Source organism: Colossoma macropomum, unplaced genomic scaffold (assembly GCF_904425465.1).
Source record: "Colossoma macropomum unplaced genomic scaffold, Colossoma_macropomum, whole genome shotgun sequence".
Classification (NCBI taxonomy): Eukaryota; Metazoa; Chordata; class Actinopteri; order Characiformes; family Serrasalmidae; genus Colossoma; species Colossoma macropomum.
In genome coordinates this window covers 23,807,166-23,827,200 of record NW_023494809.1, presented here as the reverse complement: position 1 = coordinate 23,827,200, position 20,035 = coordinate 23,807,166, and the positions used below count along the sequence as shown (strand labels likewise).

Sequence of the window (20,035 nt, the reverse complement as noted above, 5' to 3'; positions counted from 1 at the left end):
CCTGAACTTTTTTCCACTGTGAAAGCAAAATCTGCACAATTCCACAACATGAACTGCTTACTTCATTGTTTTTGACTGGACAATAGCTTGTGCAAAAAGTGCTTTGTTCCAGATTAGTTACCTAAGCAGAATGAAGATCAATAAGCCTCTCCAACTTAGAAACTATATATAATTGTACATGCAGTAAACCCCTTCTAACATGTTTTTGGGAATATCACAAAAAAGCCAATAAACTGTCATCTAGCAATGTTCAGCAGTGCTGACAAGGCTGTCCTGTTATACTAACAGTTACGGGTCTAGAGTGGGTCAAACTTGTCTGGAAACAGGTTCTGAAAATGAGAAAATATCCAATTTAGCCATGCCAGTGTAGCAGCTTAATATGCTAACCCAGACTCATCAATATCTCACCTGAGAGCTCCCTGTCTGGGAGGCTAATTTACTCCGACAGATGTTACATCACAGTGGAAATGTCCAGTCTTTCCGCTCGTAAACACACTGCAGTTTGATACTGGCTGCAGGAAACAGAGGCAGCATTTTTTGTGTCTCTTGAACACTGAGCAATTTCTATCACATCGTACAGAATCAATGTTTCTCTTACAACTCAAAAACACTGGGCCAGGCTAAGAAGAAGGCTTGCTACTCGCAACAAGCAAGTGAATGAAAATACATCATTTAGAAATCTGACATGAAGAGAGAGAGGGGGACAGATGACAGCATAAACTGCAGAAAGAGAGAGAGAAAGAGAGAGAGAGAGAGAGAGAGAGAGAGAGAGAGAGGAAGGAAGAAAAAAGAAAGGGAAGACAGAAAGAAAAAGTAAAAGAGACAGAAAGAGAGAGAATGTTGGCAAGAAAGAAAGGAAGAAAAAAGATAAAGAGACAGAGTAAAAGCTAGCAAGAGAAATAAACAGTGAAAGAGAGGAGGAGAGAAACGGAGTTAGAAAAGAGAAAGAGAAAGGAAAAGAAAGAATAAAAAAACTAAGAAATAAAGAAAGACAAGAAAAGAGAGAGAGAACAAATGAAAAAGTAAAAGAGAGAAGGAAAAAAGGAAGAAGGAAAATGTAAAAGATAGTGGGTGAGAAAAAGAGAGAAAAAAGTAAAAGAAAGAAAAAAGAAAATAATTGAAACGAAGGCAGCGAGAGAGCAAGGAAGACAAAGAGAAAATGGAAGATGAGCGAGCAAGAGGAGACAAAAAGAAGGAAGATCTAGAGTGACTGAGTGAGACAAAGAGAAAGTGAGAGAGAGAGAGAGAGAGAGAGAGAGAGAGAGATAAAATGTAATAATGACAGTGTGAAATAATAGTTAAGAAAAGTATTCAGTGCATTTGCACTTTTCTCCTTTGTTGGAATAAAAGGCCAAACAATGGCAGCTGCAGAGAGAGAAAGGTGCTTCCAACCACTGTGAACAGCATGCTGATAAAAACCTGTTCCACAAGCTCCGATTAGCTAAAGCTGCACAAAACCCGCCATACGGACGGATCAGAATTCAGAACGTACTTCTCCACAATCACAATAAAGCATGTCAATTTTTTCAGATATTTCACTGTAAACAAAACACACAACAGAAGCCAGATTTGTCCCTCTGACTGAGGCTCGGGAGGCCTCGATCTGATCTGAACGATCAATATCAGAGCCCTTCCAGACATATTCTTAACGCAGCGATATTAGCCATATTGAGCCTCAACCAATTCATTCTTTTGTTAGGGCTATTTTATCCCATTATACTCTACTAAATGCCTGTGGAACTAAGTTTAAAATGGAAACAGTTTGTCAGAACACAGTTAAAGTAGCTGCACATACAATGAAATTCTGCAGCTCTTAATGGAGTTACGAAATCAGTGAAGTTACTAATTGCTAAATTACTAATGCAGCACTGCTGTTTTGGATGGGCACAACAAATTTGCAGGTGGACTTAACCTTGAATTTTACCTGCGCAGCCGAGGCAAACAGAAAAATGAACCTGACGTACACTAAACTCTAACATTACTTTACAGAAACAAGCTATGATGTCCCATAACATCAATATGCTTGTGATTTGTCCCTATTATTTTGTCATTCATGTCTTCAGATTTAATAGACCATGTTGGATGGGTCTGTAATTATTGTATTAATGTAATGTTACATGACCTTATCATACAATCTCCTTGATACATGATGTGCTTGGTTACTTTTGGGCTTTGAATGCAGCAGTGATGATTTTGGAAGAGTTTTGAAGAGGGCCATGCTCCTTCTAACCTAACGAAATCTAGTGAAAAGCATGCCAACACATGCATTGTTTTACTTTTGTATTCTCTTGTCCCCATTACAATATGAGTGACAGATCCATCTCTGACCACCAACAAATGCTGTCTGATTGATCCGATCGGAACCTGCTCGCTATGAGTACTAGGGGTGTTTACACCTGGCCTCATGTGGTCAAGCTAAATCCGATACCGTGATCTGATCACCGAAAACACGTGTTAATGCAAGATGTAAACAAGCCTATAAAATTTCAGCTCCTGCATGAAGTGACACAATACTACACACTACTTTCACTAGCCTACCTATGCCTATGCTACCTACTGTTTGCCGTTTGTTCTGTGAGATGCACCGGATGCTTTTTCACACTTTAAAATATTATGCCTGTTTGTTGTAGTTGCCAAATTCCCAAAAAGGCATGTTGTGTCTTTTGAGTATAGAGAAAAGTAGTACTATCAGAGAACTTGTAGAGAGGAGAATTACTACTCTTATATCTTCCACGTTTCTCAAACACTAGATGGTGCTCCTGAGCGAGTCCAAAATGAATGGGTTAATATGGAGCATTTGAGTAAAATCATAGTTTATAAATGCTTAAACATTTTTAAGATAAAAGAATGCGTTCATATCCTGAACAGACAACAGCATAAAACATTTTAGCACTACTGTTATATTTTTAAACACTTTCGAACTCAAGTTATAGGAGTATTAAACGGCGCATCATTCACGTCCATGACGTCAGTAAGCGCGAACGGCCAATGTAGCGGCTCAGGTTGCCAACCAATCAGCACTCAGTAGCAGTAATGCAAGCACTGTACTGCCAAAAACCCGTTTGCTGTAGAAAAAAGGAAACATACAGGTGAGTTTTCTTTGCATTTTTAGTGAAATAATTTACTTTCTAAAATTGAATACAGGTTCTGGGCGAGGGATTAGAGACTATTTTAACTTTTTTTTTAACTCCTTTCTCTCCCATTCATCAGGGACTCACTCATGGGCACCCTATGGCGTTTTGCAGTCCTGTTTTTAATATAACGGGGGAAATAGGAAGCAGCGAGGCTCCTCATAAACCAGCTCTGGTACTTCTTTGTGTGCATAGATCAACTTGAAACCCAAGTAGACATAAGTAGCGTATTCAAAGTTTTGTTAAATGGTCATTTCAAAAAGGTTGTACCGAAAGCAAAACAGTTCAGAGTGTCATACTATGCGAATACTAAAACTGAAGCAATTTTGCTGTAGTATTTTGTATTATTTGCAAAAATAGTATCTACATTCATACTAATATTGGATCAGACTCCATATGGGTGAAAATACTATTCACTACTGCAGTATTTTCTATATTATATATTTTTCTATATTTATTGCACAGATATATTAGATCATTCAAGTTTGCATTAATAATAAAGTTAATCCATTTTTTCAGAGTGCTGCTACTCTATGCTAAAAAAATGTCTTCAAAAACTTGCCTGTTTTGATTGCACTGTGTTCTTTTTTTGTTTCTCTTAAAATTCCACAAAAGGAAACCTTACACAGTGCTATAAACGTTAAAGAGGAATCCCACCAATTTTTCAAAACTTATTTCTGATTAAATCATTAATGTGTAAACAAAGTCATTCAGAGTGGTCTGATGTTAAATGCTCCATTCTAGAGAAGCTTATCACGTTGGAATTGTCCACAGTGGTGGTGATAGGAACCAGACATCTGAAAAGTTTAATGCCTATAAAAGCTGGCCTATAAAACTGACTACACAGAAAGCTATTACACAAAGTGATTATTAACATGCTGCCTAAGGCCTGAAACATTGTTTTACGGTAGTTTTGGCCTAAAACATTTTAAAAATACATTCATGGTAGAGAGGTACATGCAGGGCCTGTAGGGCAAGCGGTCAGATTTCAGATTTACCATTATTTTACCATCAACATTACAGATATAAAACACATATGTTCTAACTTGGTTGTTGCGCAGTTTTTTTCTTTGCAAAACAATCTGACGCACTTATCACATACGCTGCAGTTAACTACATTTTAGACCTCAATATCGCTAAAACTAAAAATCAGTATTATTGCTTCACACTAATACTGATATAAACAATATATCGGCCAACACTGGGCTTCTGTTGTATCTGCATTTTAAATCCTTTCTTTCTCCTCCTCTCTCCCTCTATCTTGCTGTCCTCTTGCTCTGCACCTGATTCTCACGCATGAGTCACTGTGGAGAGGACAAGGAGGCTTTAGAACTGATGAAGATGCCATTCTCTTTCTCTCTCTCTCTCTCTCTCTCTCTCTCTCATGAACACATACTCATCAGCTGTTAGACGTTAATTCCGCCAGCCTGGAAAATCGTCCCTGGCTGACTGTAATCGCTTGTAAAAGGTGTTTGGTCCTGATGAGCTCGCTTCTGCTCCTCTGCTGCTTCCGAATGAGCAACGTTTGTCACCCAACAGTGCTGTTAACATAGACATCATGCTCCGCAGAGATTAATGACAAATAAACAGATTCCTTTTCATTCTCTTTTCATTTTCTACTGATCCTATGACAGTAAGAAAGGCAATGGCGTTCCAAAATACTTATGCAATGTTTACTCTGTACACACACAAAGACTCATGAGCAAGTTCATGTGTTCTATTGACTTCAATAGGTGCATAATGCTTGGACCCCGATGGTTGCCACTTGCAATACAGACAGTTGTTCACAGAAATAAATGTGTTTATTTATGTCTCAGTTTTAGATGCAAAATAAATGGAAGCTGATTATCTTGGTTGCGAACAATGACCATTTACACATTAACCTTTTTATAGGTCACCATTTGAAAGCTACTGAAAAAAAAAAACGAAAATGAACCAGAGTATATTCTGGTTTTGGTTGGCCAATAAAAACCTAAATACTGTATCTGTGGACTGGCTAAATAATGGCCATGAATTGCTGCTGTGCTGTGTTTGGGAGGGGGGGGGATTCTCTTTCACAGATCTCTGTTGGCAGTAGTCCCCACTTGATGGCCAGTAATTCGCTAATTCCACAACAGTATCATGTCCTTGTTTTCAGTTATTCAAAAGTTTAATTGTTTGTTTTTTTAAAAAGCATACAAATACAAAAATGATCGCATGTCATTTTTAAACAAAATAAAGTATGCAAAGAGAGACACCAACACATGAACGCTGAACCGAAGGCCATCTAATCAGCAGAGAGAGTGAAAGAGAGAGAGTGAGATTGAGGGGCAGGCAATAAGCTGTCCCCTACACAAACTATTGCTTTTTTGTTGATAATGATTTTGTAAAAAACATATTCTGTTATTTCTATTTTCTTGAATTTTTCTCTTCCCCTTATGTTTAGGCTGACTGTTAATTGTTTATTACGAGAGAGAGAGAGAAAGAGAGGGGAGGATTTAGTGAGTGAGTGAGTGAAAGAGAAAAAATAGGAGTGACTGAGTGTGAACGAGAGGGAGAAAAAGAAAGCTTAGGCAAGAGCGAGAGGAGACTGAGAAAAAGAGAGACAGAAAAAGAGACAGAGTGACAGAGCGAGACGACAGTGAGAAGACAGAGTTAGCAAGAGAGAGAGGAAGAGGAAAAGACAGAGGAAAGAGAGTGAGAGAGAGAAATAGGTGGTCACACTACAAAAAACAGTAAGAGGGAGAGAGTGACACAGAATAACAGAGACAGTGATGGAGAGAATAAGAGAGAGTGACAGAGAATGAGTGACAGACAGTAGCAGAGAGTGATAGAGAGTGACAGAAATGGAGTGATAGTGTGACAGCGACACAGTGACAGAGAGAGAGTGATATAGAGTAACAGAGTGATAGAGTGACAGTGATAGAGTGACAGTGATAGAGAGTGACAGAAAGGGGAGAGTGATAGAGAAGGCGTTATAGAGAGTGACAGAGATATAGAAAAAGAGTGAGTGAGAGTGAGTCAGAGCAAGAGAAAGAGAGTGTTAGAGAGTGACAGAGTGATAGAAAGAGACAGAGAGAGAGAGAGACTGTAGGGAGACTGTGTGAGTGAGAGGAGACTGAGTAAGTGAGAGGGAGAGAGACAAAGAGTTTAAGAGAGTGAGAGAGTGAGCCACTGAGAGAGTAATAGAGACAGCACTTGAGATTGAGAGGTTGAGTATGAGAGAGACAGATTGTGGGGGTGTCGGAGAGAGAGAGAGAAAGAGAGAGAAAATGGGTGACAGGAGATTGAGTGAGAAAGTGTGAAAGAGTGAGAAAAGAAAGTGAGAGTGTGATAGAGAGAGAGAGAGTGAATGAGGGATTAAGGAACCAAGATGGAGAGCATGACAGAGTGAGTGAGGAGACTGTGAGCAAGAGAGAGACAGACAGAGAAAGAGAGCCAGAGAGAGGGATAGTAGCGCAATGGCTGTCAGCAGTGACAGTGGTCATAATCATAGCTCATGGCTGTAAAGGCCGTATAGAGCCCTGTGACAAACATTGGGTCAAATGAGGATGTCTCACATTCTGCAGCTGTAACTTTACAGCCCCTCTGACAGCTCTTAATACATCAGCATTAAAACGACTGAAACAGGCGCATTAATCCGGCGCTAATGGCCACTTTCAGGTGGCCGTGTTTTACTAAGCAAACATTCATACGTTGATCCTGCTGCAAAACATTTTGCCGTTGACATTTATTGCCTTATTCATGAACCGGACGGCAGGAGAGGCAAATGAAAATGTATATTTCCAGTGACGTTTATAGTGCAGACTTTATAATCAATTCTATAATGTATTTTGTCAGACTAAAGACAAAACAGTACGAATCAAGATAGTCCAATTGATTCATTTAAGGTAAAGGGGTTATACTCTGGGCGGATGGATGCGTGTATGTGGGTGAGTTAGGACGATGCAGCATCATCACAGTTAGCTTCAAGTCCTCTCACTTTCTGGAAGCTGCTGTTGCAGGTCCTGGACTTGATGGCCAGTAATTCACTACTGGCCATCACTTCAAGCTGTAAATGTAGCGGTCTCTTGCCTCATCCAAATATATCTACATTTCCAGCCTCAATATATGAAAATATCACAGATGACATGCTTGTCACACCACCTGACAACAAATAATAGAGTGTATGTAACTTAAACGCTGTGGATTTCGTTTGTGTAATGCAGAGTTGCATCAGAGTACTACAGGACTATGGTCCAGTTCTTGTCCAGATGGCTTGTGGAGCACTCTATTCTTGGACAGTTTAGTTACTTTGTTTTTTTTGCAGCTACCCAAGTAGATATGTGTCCAGAACAAACTGGGCATCCACTACACTTTGACTTACAACGGCACTATGACAATGATATAAATTGTACTCAGTAGTGCAGCAGTGTCATGTTTCCATTACTCTTAATTATCATAACAGATGCCATAATGAAGTTAAACACTGTGGCATCTGTCATAACAATAAACAGTAACGGTAACAAGGCATTTATATTTCTGGACATTGGCCATGCTATGTTTATGGCGCGCTTATGTCAGTGTTATGTAGCAGAGCTCAAGAAGAGTTTGATTTATTTGGTCCACACCAATGCAGAAAATAATGCTTAGTTGCATTTTAGTTGTGTCGCAACATATTTGACGTCAAATCAAAAGATGTAAACAAAAGTTATATGTGTAAAAACAACACTGAGCAGATTTGATGATCTAAATTGGTGCTAATAACTGCTCTGGAACACTAACTCCAGTCATGCTGTGCTCTAGTTTAGCCGAGCTTGAAGGTTTTATTGGCATCTTGTTTTCTGTATGTTTTGTGATATTCTAAATCAATAAGCCAGGAGAGGCCACACATTACCATAGTTTTTCCTGGCCATGAAGTGAGGTGAAACCTGTCCAGCAGGAGCAACCTCCTCCTCTCTTTTCATGCATTTCAGCTTTCAATAAACCTAAAGTCAGCTTCTTTTTCACCATCTTCTTGTTCGAATTTTCCCATTCCACCTCAAAAGGTGCAGCAGCTGGACTACATTCCAGTGCCTCAGCTTCTTGTCTGAATTTTCCTGTTCCACCTTAAAAGATGCAGCGATATGCAAGTTGTGTGGGCAGTTTCTGTCTAGGGAGGGCAAAACAAAACATGGGGAGGGCTGACATTTTCACAGGGTGGGATTAACAAGCATGTGTGGCTGGACCAGCTATGAAAACAAAAAACAGAGAAACTCAAATTACACACACACAGAGGTGGCGTGACTTAATTCTCTGCACAGGATTCCATTACACCACTACGTCTTTACATAGAAAATACTTGATTGCTACTATATTAATGTTTAAAATGTCGTATAAATATCATTTTGAAGCACTTTAAAAAGAAATAATACATAAAACTAAATGCAGCAACAACAAAAAGGGTTGTCAAATGCTTAAAATAAGTAATTGTGATTAACCACATTTGTCTTGTTTGCTTAAATGTAACCCTAAAGAAATTTACATTTTTGAATGAGACACAGTCATTCATTTATATATCAGTGTTAAAGGTTCAGTAACCAAAACAGCCTGATTCATTCTAAGAGATAAAGAAAGGGTGGAAAATGGTCATGCAAAAAATTAATAATGACTCTTTTTGGGACAAAAAAAACACACAAATATTATAATTGGACCTTGAAGAAAAATAAATAAAAGGAGAACACAATGAAAATGTAGGACATGGGCCCTTTAAGCTGTTTAAAGCACTGAGTTTAAACATTAAATACACACTAACTCCTTAAATTGCATGGTCCATTTGTCCCACTTCCTCATTCTCATAACTTCTATATATGTTTCAGAATAAATCATCGTAGTTATTGAGTAGTATGTCTTATGATTAATATCTAAATAATTAGCCTGTTTAAGGGGGTAAACACAAAAAATACAAATAAAACAGCATATAATACTGTAAATATGAAAGTAATAAACTGATAAGCCAAATTGAAAAGTCTGTTTAAAGCTTCTTTTTAAAATTGCTAACTGAGGATGCTTGAAGCAGCAAAATCACTACAAGTTAAAAGGATGCCAGCATGTATTTCTGTTGAAATTATATGCGGTGTAAGAGAAGCGTGCGCACAGTCTACACACACATACACAAGTACAAACACAAACACAATGTCTCTGCATTCTTTAGAGATAGCGATTTTCAGCTATCAGTCAACACAGCTGCACCGCATTCACCAAAAGATGGGAATAACCTCAGATGCTCCAGTAAGCATTTGCAATTTTGACAGGAATCCATTTCTCAAGATTCAAAGCTTACTGCAGTGTATATTAAACAGGAGGACACACGCAGAAATAAAGGTCAATACACGTAGCTGCGGGCTAGAATAGTGGAACTGCATTCATGCAACTCATTCCACTCTCCCCACTGACAACAACAAATCGAATTAGCTACAGCAGGCTTGGGTGCTTTTCTAGCCAGAGTGTACACTGGAACACAGCATTGATCGTAAAATGTTATTTTCACTACCACATTATTATCACAAACATGCAGTAATGTTCTCACAATAGCAACGTTTATCATCAGTGTCATAAAAAACCCTGGGAACACTTTACTGTAATGCAGTATACACAAGGGTATATGACACCTGCATATCGCTGCTGTCGGGACAAAACCTCATATCTCCAAAATTATAACTTTACAGGAGAAGGAAAAAACCTACTTTACATTTAATGTAAGTCAATGGAACCAGAATTTTTTCCAAGTAATTCTGGGCCCGTTCTTTTTGTCCATTCATCATGAAATTCACACACAAGGTAAAGGCCAACAGGCCTTTTCAAATTATGTCAAAAACTGAAAAACGTCAAAAACGGAGAGGTTTTGTTCCGACAGCAGCGATATGCTCTTCAACTGATATATACCAATGCTTTAGAAATTATAGGGTGTCATATGACTTACACAATACCTTATAATGCCTAGCGTAAGCTTGTATAATTGCTTATAAGTTGTAATAGTTACATGCATATCACTTTCAACAAGAGTATATAGCTATAATGTCAGGTTTCATAATGCATTATAATCTGTGTATAAGAAAATTGAGTAAGAGCATAAGGATCAATTTTTGGTGCTGATGAGATAAAGGTGTGTTAAATACTGATCATCAGTTATATATGTATGTTGCTCTGCTAATCTGCTAATTTAGGACTGCAGATGACTGCAGTTAGCACAGCTAGCTAAAAGTTATCACCAATGCTAGCTATCTTTGAACTGTATTATTCCTACCAAAATGAAGCAGAATTAAGCCCAACTTTTATATGTAGTGTGAATTTGTTTACTTACTTTAACTAATGGAAAACTGTAATGCTAGGCTAGCTGGCTACAAGCACTAGACTGTTAGCAATTAGCAAACAAAGCTAAACTGTTAGCAGCACAGGAAGCCACTTTATGTTAGCCAGCAGACAAAAATATAGATGACAGCTGCCTTGTTTGGGAAAATGGTTAACTTTAGCAATTGCTTTAAGCTAACTTTGCTAATTCAAGCCTCAAACAAGAGCAATTATATAAACTTATGCCCAATAATACATGTTATTCATGGTACCTTATAACACCTTATAAATACATTTATAATGCATTTGTACTCATTTTGTACTCATTTTCATGCCAATAAAGCAACATATCGGTCAGACTTTATCAGATGGTCCCCTATAATCTACAGATACTTTCATTTTTACTTTTATTGTTAACAAAATTCCAACATTATGTTTAGGGTTAGGTTGGGGAGGAGGTGCTGATTGTGTGCTGAAGTTAAGGTTAGGTTTAGGACTTGATTTAATAAAATCTTTCATGTTTAACTTGCATTTAATAGATAGAAAAAAAAAAAAAAAAACATACCACAAAAACATGAGGTTACAAGGTTTTCCACTAGTGATGTTATGTAAGTCTCCTTCATTTTCTGTCGCAATTAAAGCTGAGTTTTTTCTGTTCCTCATTCACTCTTTCTTCACTCAATAGCAGAATTTATGTAAATGTCTTTCATCCATCTTCCTTTATAACAGTAATGTGGTAATATTATTGAGCAAGCTGCAGTAAAAGTTAAATGTCTGGAGATGTTTTGTGCTTGAAATTGGTTTCTAAACTTGAAATAAGTTCCTAAGACAAATATAAATGTGAAGTTGAAGTATGAACTTTTAAGGTCAAACATTTAAACAAACGTGAGGTCTGTCACAATCATGAAATTTTAGCTGATGATTAACTGACATATAAATAATTGCCATTAACAAAACAATAGTCTCTCTTATTTATTGTATGCACCCATTAAAGTCCAAGCTTAAAGCAGTCACATTAGCTGCTTAGCTATCTTGCTTGCAAGCTGTTGATAATTAGTAGCTCCCAAGTAATGACAGAAACAGCTGAAGCTCAAACAAAGACCTCTTTTCCACTGTCGTGCCAAATGGTTCTCAAGACCAAACCGTGATGTTCTGTGTTGGCCCAGACTCATGGGAACAGTTATGTTTTTTTCCCATCTGTTGTGTCGCTAAACTACACAAATGAGTGGCTACCAGCAGTGGGCAGTACCTATTGCAGTGGGTTTCACCTGTAGCTGGTTAACTACACTAGCATTAGCGTAGTCTAGAAGGGTACAGCTCAAAGCACCACAGAACAAGCCTATTTTTTTATCTTTCTGTCACTTTAACAGCAGACATTCAAATTGATGATCTCAGATACGAGTCTTTACCTTTTAAATGGGTGTTTTAAATCATTGGTTTGCTGGAATCGAGCCTGCACTGCAGAGGGTACACTCGTGTTAGCTTAGCCAAGCAGACTACAGCTTAAAACACTACAGAACAGGCTTTCTGTCACTCCAACACCAAGTAAGTCAACTTTGTTCACACTGTTATAAGTTTTTCTCATCTATACTTGTAATAGCAGAGCACCAGTTGGTTGAATCGACCCTGCACTGGGGTGTTTGGATTCTTTAAGTTAAGTTAGCTAGGAGAGAGGAGCTGGCTAGCATTCCCTTGCTAAAAGGCTCCATCTCCAGACACCACAGAACAGGTTTAATTTCTGCTTCCTGTCCCTCTAACATCAGCAGCTCAGCTTTGCTTCCCCAGACTTGAGTCATTATCATCTACATTTGTGTCAGAAAAGCTCTTGTTAGTCAGGATCAAACCTGCTCAATGGTGAGCACAGCCGGCAGCATGATAGCTAAGTTAATGCTAACCAACTACTTTCTCCTGGTTAGTAGCACCAATTAACATTTAGAAATTGGTGTTAGATTGAAGCTTTGATGTTTATTGAATGGTTGATTAAATCTTGCACTGCTTTCATTTATTTGGTGCCCGTGTGAGCGAACTGAACCTATTTAACTGTTACAGGTTTGAAATAATGCAGCAGGATGTGGTGCCACAATACTGACATTCAACATAGAATCAATCACTGAATAGCTACATTGTTATGTCATCCCACTGAAGAGTTCTGAGTACAGTTAGCTAAGCATGCCTAAAAAAAGGTGCTGAGCCCGGTTTTTAAGTGTTCCATGTTGAACCGTGTCTGTGTGGAAAAGCCACTAGAATGGTTACCCTCAGTGCTCAGAACCATTCAGCCCTGCAGTGGATAAGAGGCCTTCTACTCTCTTTACTCACTGCTGTCCTATAATGGTGTTAAAGCACCAGTCAGATGTCAGAACTTTACATGCTTTCATGAGACTGAAGACGCGTTATGCTGTGACATAAATATATCGTTGCTGTTGCAACAAAATCTTGTATCTTCAAAATGGTAACTTTTCAGTAGAAGAAAAAAACGTTATTAACTTTGAATGGAAGTTAATAAAACAATATTTTCCAAGTACCTCTGGAGCATTTTCATTGCTTCACTAATCCTGGAATTTTATATAATTTCTAAAGGACAAATGGCATTTTCAAATTCTGTAAAAACAGCAAAAATGGAAAAACAAAGTTTTGTTCTGACAGCAACAATATAAATGTGAAAGCTAACAACTGTGGAAAATAACTGTAATCAGCTCAAATAACTGCGGTCAACTCAAATAAGTGTGATCAGGCAATTTTGTAATAACTGTGACAGGCTTAACACAAATGCTTCTTCAACAAGTAGTTTTCAGCAGCCAACAAGGTCTCTTATATGTGAACTCAATCCTGTCTCAATAGCATCTCAGGTGGCTCCTCATGAAGCATTTGTAATTTGTTTGTTTTTTGGTCACTGCATAATCCCATATGTGTCATTATACAGTTCTGATATCGTTGCTATTATTTTGGTGAAAATGAGTAAAAAAAAGTAATAAAGAAAGAAGAAAAAAAACAATGTTTGGTGTGTCCACTTTTGACTGGTAATGTATGCCACTGCAAACACCAGGCTTAATAGCACCACATACTGTAGTGCTGAATTAGGTTTGTACTTGGCTCATGTACTTCATATAATCCTCAAATGTTAATTTATAGAGTCACCATGAGTTTTATAACAAAATAACAATCAGTAATGAAAGCCAAACACTTCTTTCTGCCAACGCGTTCGGCAGCTTCTCCAGGGACTCGTCTGACTATTTTTTCTTCACTTCCTTCCTGAGCGTGGACCGCCATTCCATCTGCTCAGCACGGCCACCGTATATCAATTAATGTGTGATTCATGTGAACACCTACAAACACACACCCGTACTAGGTTGGCCCCTGAGGACCTGCGGCACTTCCTTTAAAAGCAACAGTATATGTGTCAAAATGTGCTTTGTCCTCACTGCAGCAAAGGCCTCATTCTTTCAGTGCATCCCTAAAGGAGTAGGTCAAGGTTTTTAAACCTCACAAAACCGCTTTCATAGAGGACCAAGGACTACAGTTCAATAGAAATCAAGAGCAGTCTAACTCTGAGATCCAAAAATGAGAAAAAACAAAACAAAACAAAAAAAACAAGATAGTCAGTAGACACTTTGCTAAACCATTTCCCTAAATACTGACTTTAATTTAGTCAATACTGACTAAATACTGACTGTACCTGTAACTAGACCCAGGAACTATTACTGAATACCAAATATGAGTTGTAATATTGTAAGTAATGTTATATGAAAATGTGATGTATTGAGATTTGTGGCGTTTGACATCTCCAAGCTTACTCTGTTCATCTCAATTTCATCTTTTTAATTACTGCAAACGAGATATACCCTCTATTAATCTGGATGACTTAAAGAAAAGTAACATTCAAAACTTTAAACTTTACATAGTTAACAAAATATTTTATTATTTATTTTTTTATTGTCTATTCATTTTATTTTTCAACTCTATGCTCTACTTTTTTTTTCACCAAAAACTGCAAGACAAGACAGTTAGTCTCCTGCTGTATTATGTAAAGGTCTCTCTCTCTCTCTCTCTCTCTCTCTTCCACACTCTTCATGATGCATTGTTTAGCCATGAATGCTGACTCAGCTCAGCCTGAACAATGACTCAGCTTAAACAGAATAATGAATAGTGACATATAGGGCTGTACCTAGATCTATGCCTCTGCACCTTTCATGCACAGAGATGGAGTGAAAAGCAAAAGCGTTTCTCTCATTTACACCTCGCTGTGCTGCTCTATGATGCTCTCCCGCCGTCTCCACCAGGTGGGCTCCGCTCCTCTCCGGAACAAGCGCTCCGTAGACCCATTTTGCTCCCCAGCAGGGCTACAGCCAGCAGCATCCTGCAGCCAGCGTGTAAACAGGCAGTAAATTCACACGGCTCTATAGAGGCAGGCAGAATGTGACTCTGATTCACTGCCTTATTAGAGGCAGAGGGGCTGAGAGTCTTCAGGGCCGAGATACAGCCATTAGCAGAGACGCACCACCATATGTTACCACAACTCTAGGCCATTGCTTTTTAGCCAGCAGTTTCAAGAGCGATGTGTATATTCTACAAAGCTAACGCTATAGGTAGTGGCGTAATAACTAGTTATATTAATTTGCCCACTTTTCCATTTTTTAGCTTCTCTTTCATTGTGTTTCAAAACATTTCAAAACAAATATAAATGTTCTAAAATTTATTTTATGTTTTATTCTTCCTCTGTGTATATATATATATATCACTCTGTCCTGTTGGTGCAGCTCCCAGCCTACTTTACAATTGCTCACACCTTTCATTTTGGAGCTTTGCGGCACATTTACCAAATGAGGCGCTAAATACCAGCAGCTGACCAACACTTTCTGCTGCTCGGGTGGCCAATATAGTGGCTTAACTAGAAAGAACATTCAGGCAAATGAACACAGGCACAACTTTGAAATTAATACATAACTATCAGAGTTTATATTAAGCTGATTTATATTAAGTCCTTAATATGTCAAAACAATAACCAAAGAGAAAAAAAAATGTATTATTTTTGAGAAAATAAGATAATATTTCAACTTACTAGCTCAGAAAAAAATGAAACAGATGCTCATTTTCAGCTGGTGGGATGAGCTAAATTTCCATGCCAAGCACATGAAACCGTGTGATACTGTAAAATGCCTATTTATTTTCAAAGTGCACGTCCTGGTTGTTCGTGAACTCTGTTTTTGAACTTGTGGTGAGCATAAGCTCCACGCAGTGCCTCAAAGTCTGTAACATTTCTGCAACAGAAGCCCCAGAAATGAGTAGCTTTAGCACGACAGGTAATACACAGCCTAAAGAGTTCCAATACGTACTTTTATCAACTTTTTGGAAAAGAATCAATACTTAAGCAAAACCTGCTCTTAAGACACTTTGATCGTGTAAAATATACCCAAAGTGTTAGGAAATAGCAGTTTACAACAGTGTTTTACTAAAACTTGGCTTTTTTATTTCTTTCATCAAATTAAGAATATTGTTATATGACATTTTCTCTGTCTCTGAGCACAAACAACAGCAACCATGGTGTCAACAATAAGAAGTGCTTTTCACAGGCATTAAACAGCACACAGTCAGTATTTACTATTAGCCTAAGTAAATCACAGTAGGTGCCTCACTATAATAATCTCCTCCTAGTATTTTGCACTTTAAGGGAAAACTCTTTTTTTCAGAAAGGATTTGTGATGGTGCAAAATGTTAGTAAAGCTGCCCCTTTTTATTTCAGACTAAAAAGAGCAGGCTAGGGCCTAACATCATCTCCAATGCTGACAGATGCTGGATACACTTAGAAGTTCCACTGCAGTTTAATAGTTTTTGTTCTGGGCCTGCTGATTAATTACTGACAGCGGCCACTCTTAAGTACCCAGTGCTACGTGGTGTTCTAATTTATATGGTAATCTTTGTTCAGCTGGCGAACAGTAGGCTTCTCCAGTACGGCTGTGTCTTTAAGCCTTCGCATCCAATGACACCCATGTACTGTCATACCAGAGTGGTAATAAGTAGAAAGATTAATAAAGGAAAACTCAGAAATATGGTATATTGTATTATAGAGTATAGTGCACCATGAGTTAATTAGTTACTGTAAACTATTAAACTTGTGGGGTTCTGCATTATTTCCTTGAACAAAATTAGAAGTTTCTGACAATATGAAAGCCTTCTCAAAAGGTGGTTGTCTTCTTTTCCAAGTTTTTATTGTGTTCAACGTTAGATTCCTCCCCTGAACAAACTGTAAACTCATTCAACGCAAATTCATAATTTCATCATGTGATCTACTGCACTGAGCCGGGGTGGGAATCTCTAGGCACCTCACGATTCAATTCGATTAATAAATTAAATGGAAGTGATGTGGCAAGTCAATTGGAAGGCTCTCATTCACTGCTCTTGTTGGGAGCACATGAGACGCAGGCTGACACTCATCTGCGATAAAATGCGCAGTTACAGTGAAATAAGATCCTGTGGCAAAGGATGTCCATGCATCACGTTACAGCTATTCTACCCGTTTTCTTTAGTGATTTTAGAACTTCGGTTTCGGTCTCGTTGTAAGGAGTGGGGATCGCTGTCAGTAAAATATCTTCGAGACGGGACGCTGGATCTCGGCTCCAAAGTGTGCAACACAGCGTGAAAGCCCTGGTTCTCAACAACTGAGAACTGGCATGCAGACTGCAGGTCACATAGCAATACAGACAGTCTCGCCTAGCTAGTAGCTAACGAAAAGGCAAAGAGAGAGATTTAAGACGAACATTTGGAGACGGAAGGACTTATTCACATTTATAAGCACTGCAGTTGGTTTCCTGGTACATTAAATCTGCAACGAGAGACTGTCAAACACTAAAAAGTTGTGAAGATGAAGTCAGCTTCTCTTTCGAATTTTCCCATTCTACCTTAAATGGTGCTGTATTTACATTCTGTCACCAGGCAGAATTTAAGGTGGAACGGGAAAAATCAAACAAGAAGCTGGAGAATGAGAAGCGAATTCAGCCTCGTAAAACAGTCGAACGTTGAGAGACATTTTACAAGAAACTATTCAAAGGAAAAGGTTTTCTGGTGGAGATGGGAGGAAAGCGGCTATAGCTAAGCTAAAGCTTAAAGCAGAGCAAAGTAAGCGCGTTTTCGTTTATATTTTTTAGCCTGTACTAGGAAATTAGCATACTGAGACAGATTGGATATAAAATGTTGTGGCTCCCAAGGTGGTTTGATTTTTGTTGAAAGGACAAAATGTCTCTTCTTAATATTTGTGTTGTGACTCCTGACCTAACCTAGCTTTTAATGCAGAGGGTGCCGGTAGGATTTCTCGCTCATCCAGTTGTGTCTTTGTTATGTGCCGCCACAGACTGTCCGGGCGCTGCACATCCGCACTTCCAAGTTCCGCCTTTTGCGTTTCGTCAACATTATGTTATAAATTAAAATTTAGAAAATCGATTTTTGACATACATGAATCGATTCAGAATCTTTCACGTCTGCATTGCGATACATCTAAGAATCGATTTTTCCCCCCCACACCTAACGTTATAGCTTGAGTACATCTTAAACTACCGAGAACTTTAGATATTTTTGACGTAAAGTCAGCACCAGCAATGATCATAGGTTTCTATCATTTGTTAGCTACATTAGCATTGTTCCTCTAGCGCAAAACTAAAAAAGTAACCTTCAAACACCAAACAAGTCTTGGCTGAACGAGAGCCTTCAAGAGGCTGTTAGACACCAGAGTAATTCATGGAAGAAGAAGCGAAAGCAGTAGAGATCGCCATGCATGAGATCAAGATGGGCCTCCATTGTGGAAATATCACATAGCTCCAGTAATAATTCCCAGCAGTCTCTGTTGTGTGCTCACAGCACTGGTGACCTACAAAGGACAGGTTTCAAACCAGTAGGCCCAAACAGCAAGCAATCACTGTCTATCACTGCAAGTTACTCCTGAATAGAGTGAGGCCTTTACTGGCAATATAATGAGATCACTAAATCCAAGAAGACAAAGAATATAACTGAAGCACATTAGCTAGACTCCAGCCAATCACCAGTCCACTAGTAGACAAATTATGCAGTAATGAAGTTGAACTGCCCTCAAGCAGGAGACTCAGACTCAGACAGTGTCCTTGGAAATGTGTCATTAGACAAGCACGTTTAACGCTCATTAAAAGACAATGGCATGTCCACTGCCATGATTAAAGTCTCCAACTTCCAACAGTCCAGGGACACATTTGCCGTGTCAGAAACTGAGTACTGCACACTAGGAAGTTACTGTCAGAAGATATGTAAACTTCTGATGATGAATAACTCGGCTCTACATAATTTAGAATATATTTCACAAACTACAGACAGTATGAGTGTGTAGTTTGACTGGATCTATAAGGAGTTTATGCTTTGCTCAGACTTGACATGTAAAAAAAACGCAACAGGTTGGAAGCGCAGATACTTTGACGGATGTAAGACGTTGGATGTTGGCCTTAACAAGAAGGGGTCATTTGACTGGCATGCAAAATAACCACCCACACCTTTAAAACTTTGACTTTTCAATGGGATGCTATGACCTAACTAATATTTTCAATCTAGTGGATGTATTTTGCTTAACGGATAAAAATGGTGCAAAGTACAAACACAGAAGTGTGGATAGCCAGTAACAGTGTAACTGGCACAATTCTGATATCTGTGGCCATCTTTACATACAATACACATCAGATGGGTCAGTATAAAAACAGCCATGCACTGGGATTCTAAAGTAATGGGTAACATTTAACATTCAGCCATATACCGCATCTTACCTGTGACAAGCTCTCTGATGTCCACGTCTGAGGTCTTGCGCAGCAGGCGGACCAGTGCAGGGATGCCTCCACAGTTCTTCAGGGCAATCTTGTTATCATCGTTAGCCTTGCCGTAGACCAAGTTCCTCAGAGCTCCACAAGCGCTCCGGTGCACCTCGGCCATCCTGTGGTCCAACAGGTCCACCAGCAACGGGATACCCCCCTGCCTTCGGATCTGAAAAGGGGAGGAATTGTGGATTTAACACATTTCACATTTTTGGCAGTGAGAAGAAAAACAGATGTGTGCAAGAGAGAAATATGTATGAACTGAAATGTACAAATTTGAATTGAAAATTAAAAATTTCAAATTTTGACCTTTAAAAAAAAAGAGACAACATTGATTTTGACCGTGCTTCCTTTCCCTCGTCAAGCATGTAATGCAGCTGTAATTCCACAAAAAAAAACAAAAGAAGCAACAAATGCTATTTGCAGTTCAAAACAGATGGACTATAGGGTACATTACTTCAGTAGGCATACCATCTTCTGTTGTCTACAATGTGTGCAGGAGAGTTGGATATGACTGTGTAGTCATTCAAGGTATAGATTATTAGTGTCTACAATAGTGCTTCTCAATCCTGGTCCTTCAGTATTACTGCTTTTAAGAGTTTCCCTTGCTCTCAACACATATGACAAATTAACTAATTAATTCCACCATTTTTTCAAGATTTCTGCATAAATCAATTGCTAAGGTGCAGACAAATGAGGTCAGAATGATTTCATGTGAAATGCTACATTCCAGCAAAACGCACAGAGTCAGAATTATTTACAGTGGTGGTGACAGGAATCAGATGTCTGGAGAGTTCAATG

At 38.6% G+C, this 20,035-nt stretch overlaps 1 protein-coding gene across 1 annotated transcript in view; it reads right to left on the bottom strand.

Moving 5' to 3' along the window:
• Positions 1-20,035, bottom strand: part of ctnnd2a (catenin (cadherin-associated protein), delta 2a) — a 547,011-nt gene that overhangs the window by 129,034 nt on the left and 397,942 nt on the right. Inside the window, exon 11 of the mRNA XM_036558377.1 lies at positions 19,190-19,403. Coding sequence (XP_036414270.1) covers positions 19,190-19,403 — 214 coding nt within the window. The remainder of the gene's footprint in view (positions 1-19,189; positions 19,404-20,035) is intronic.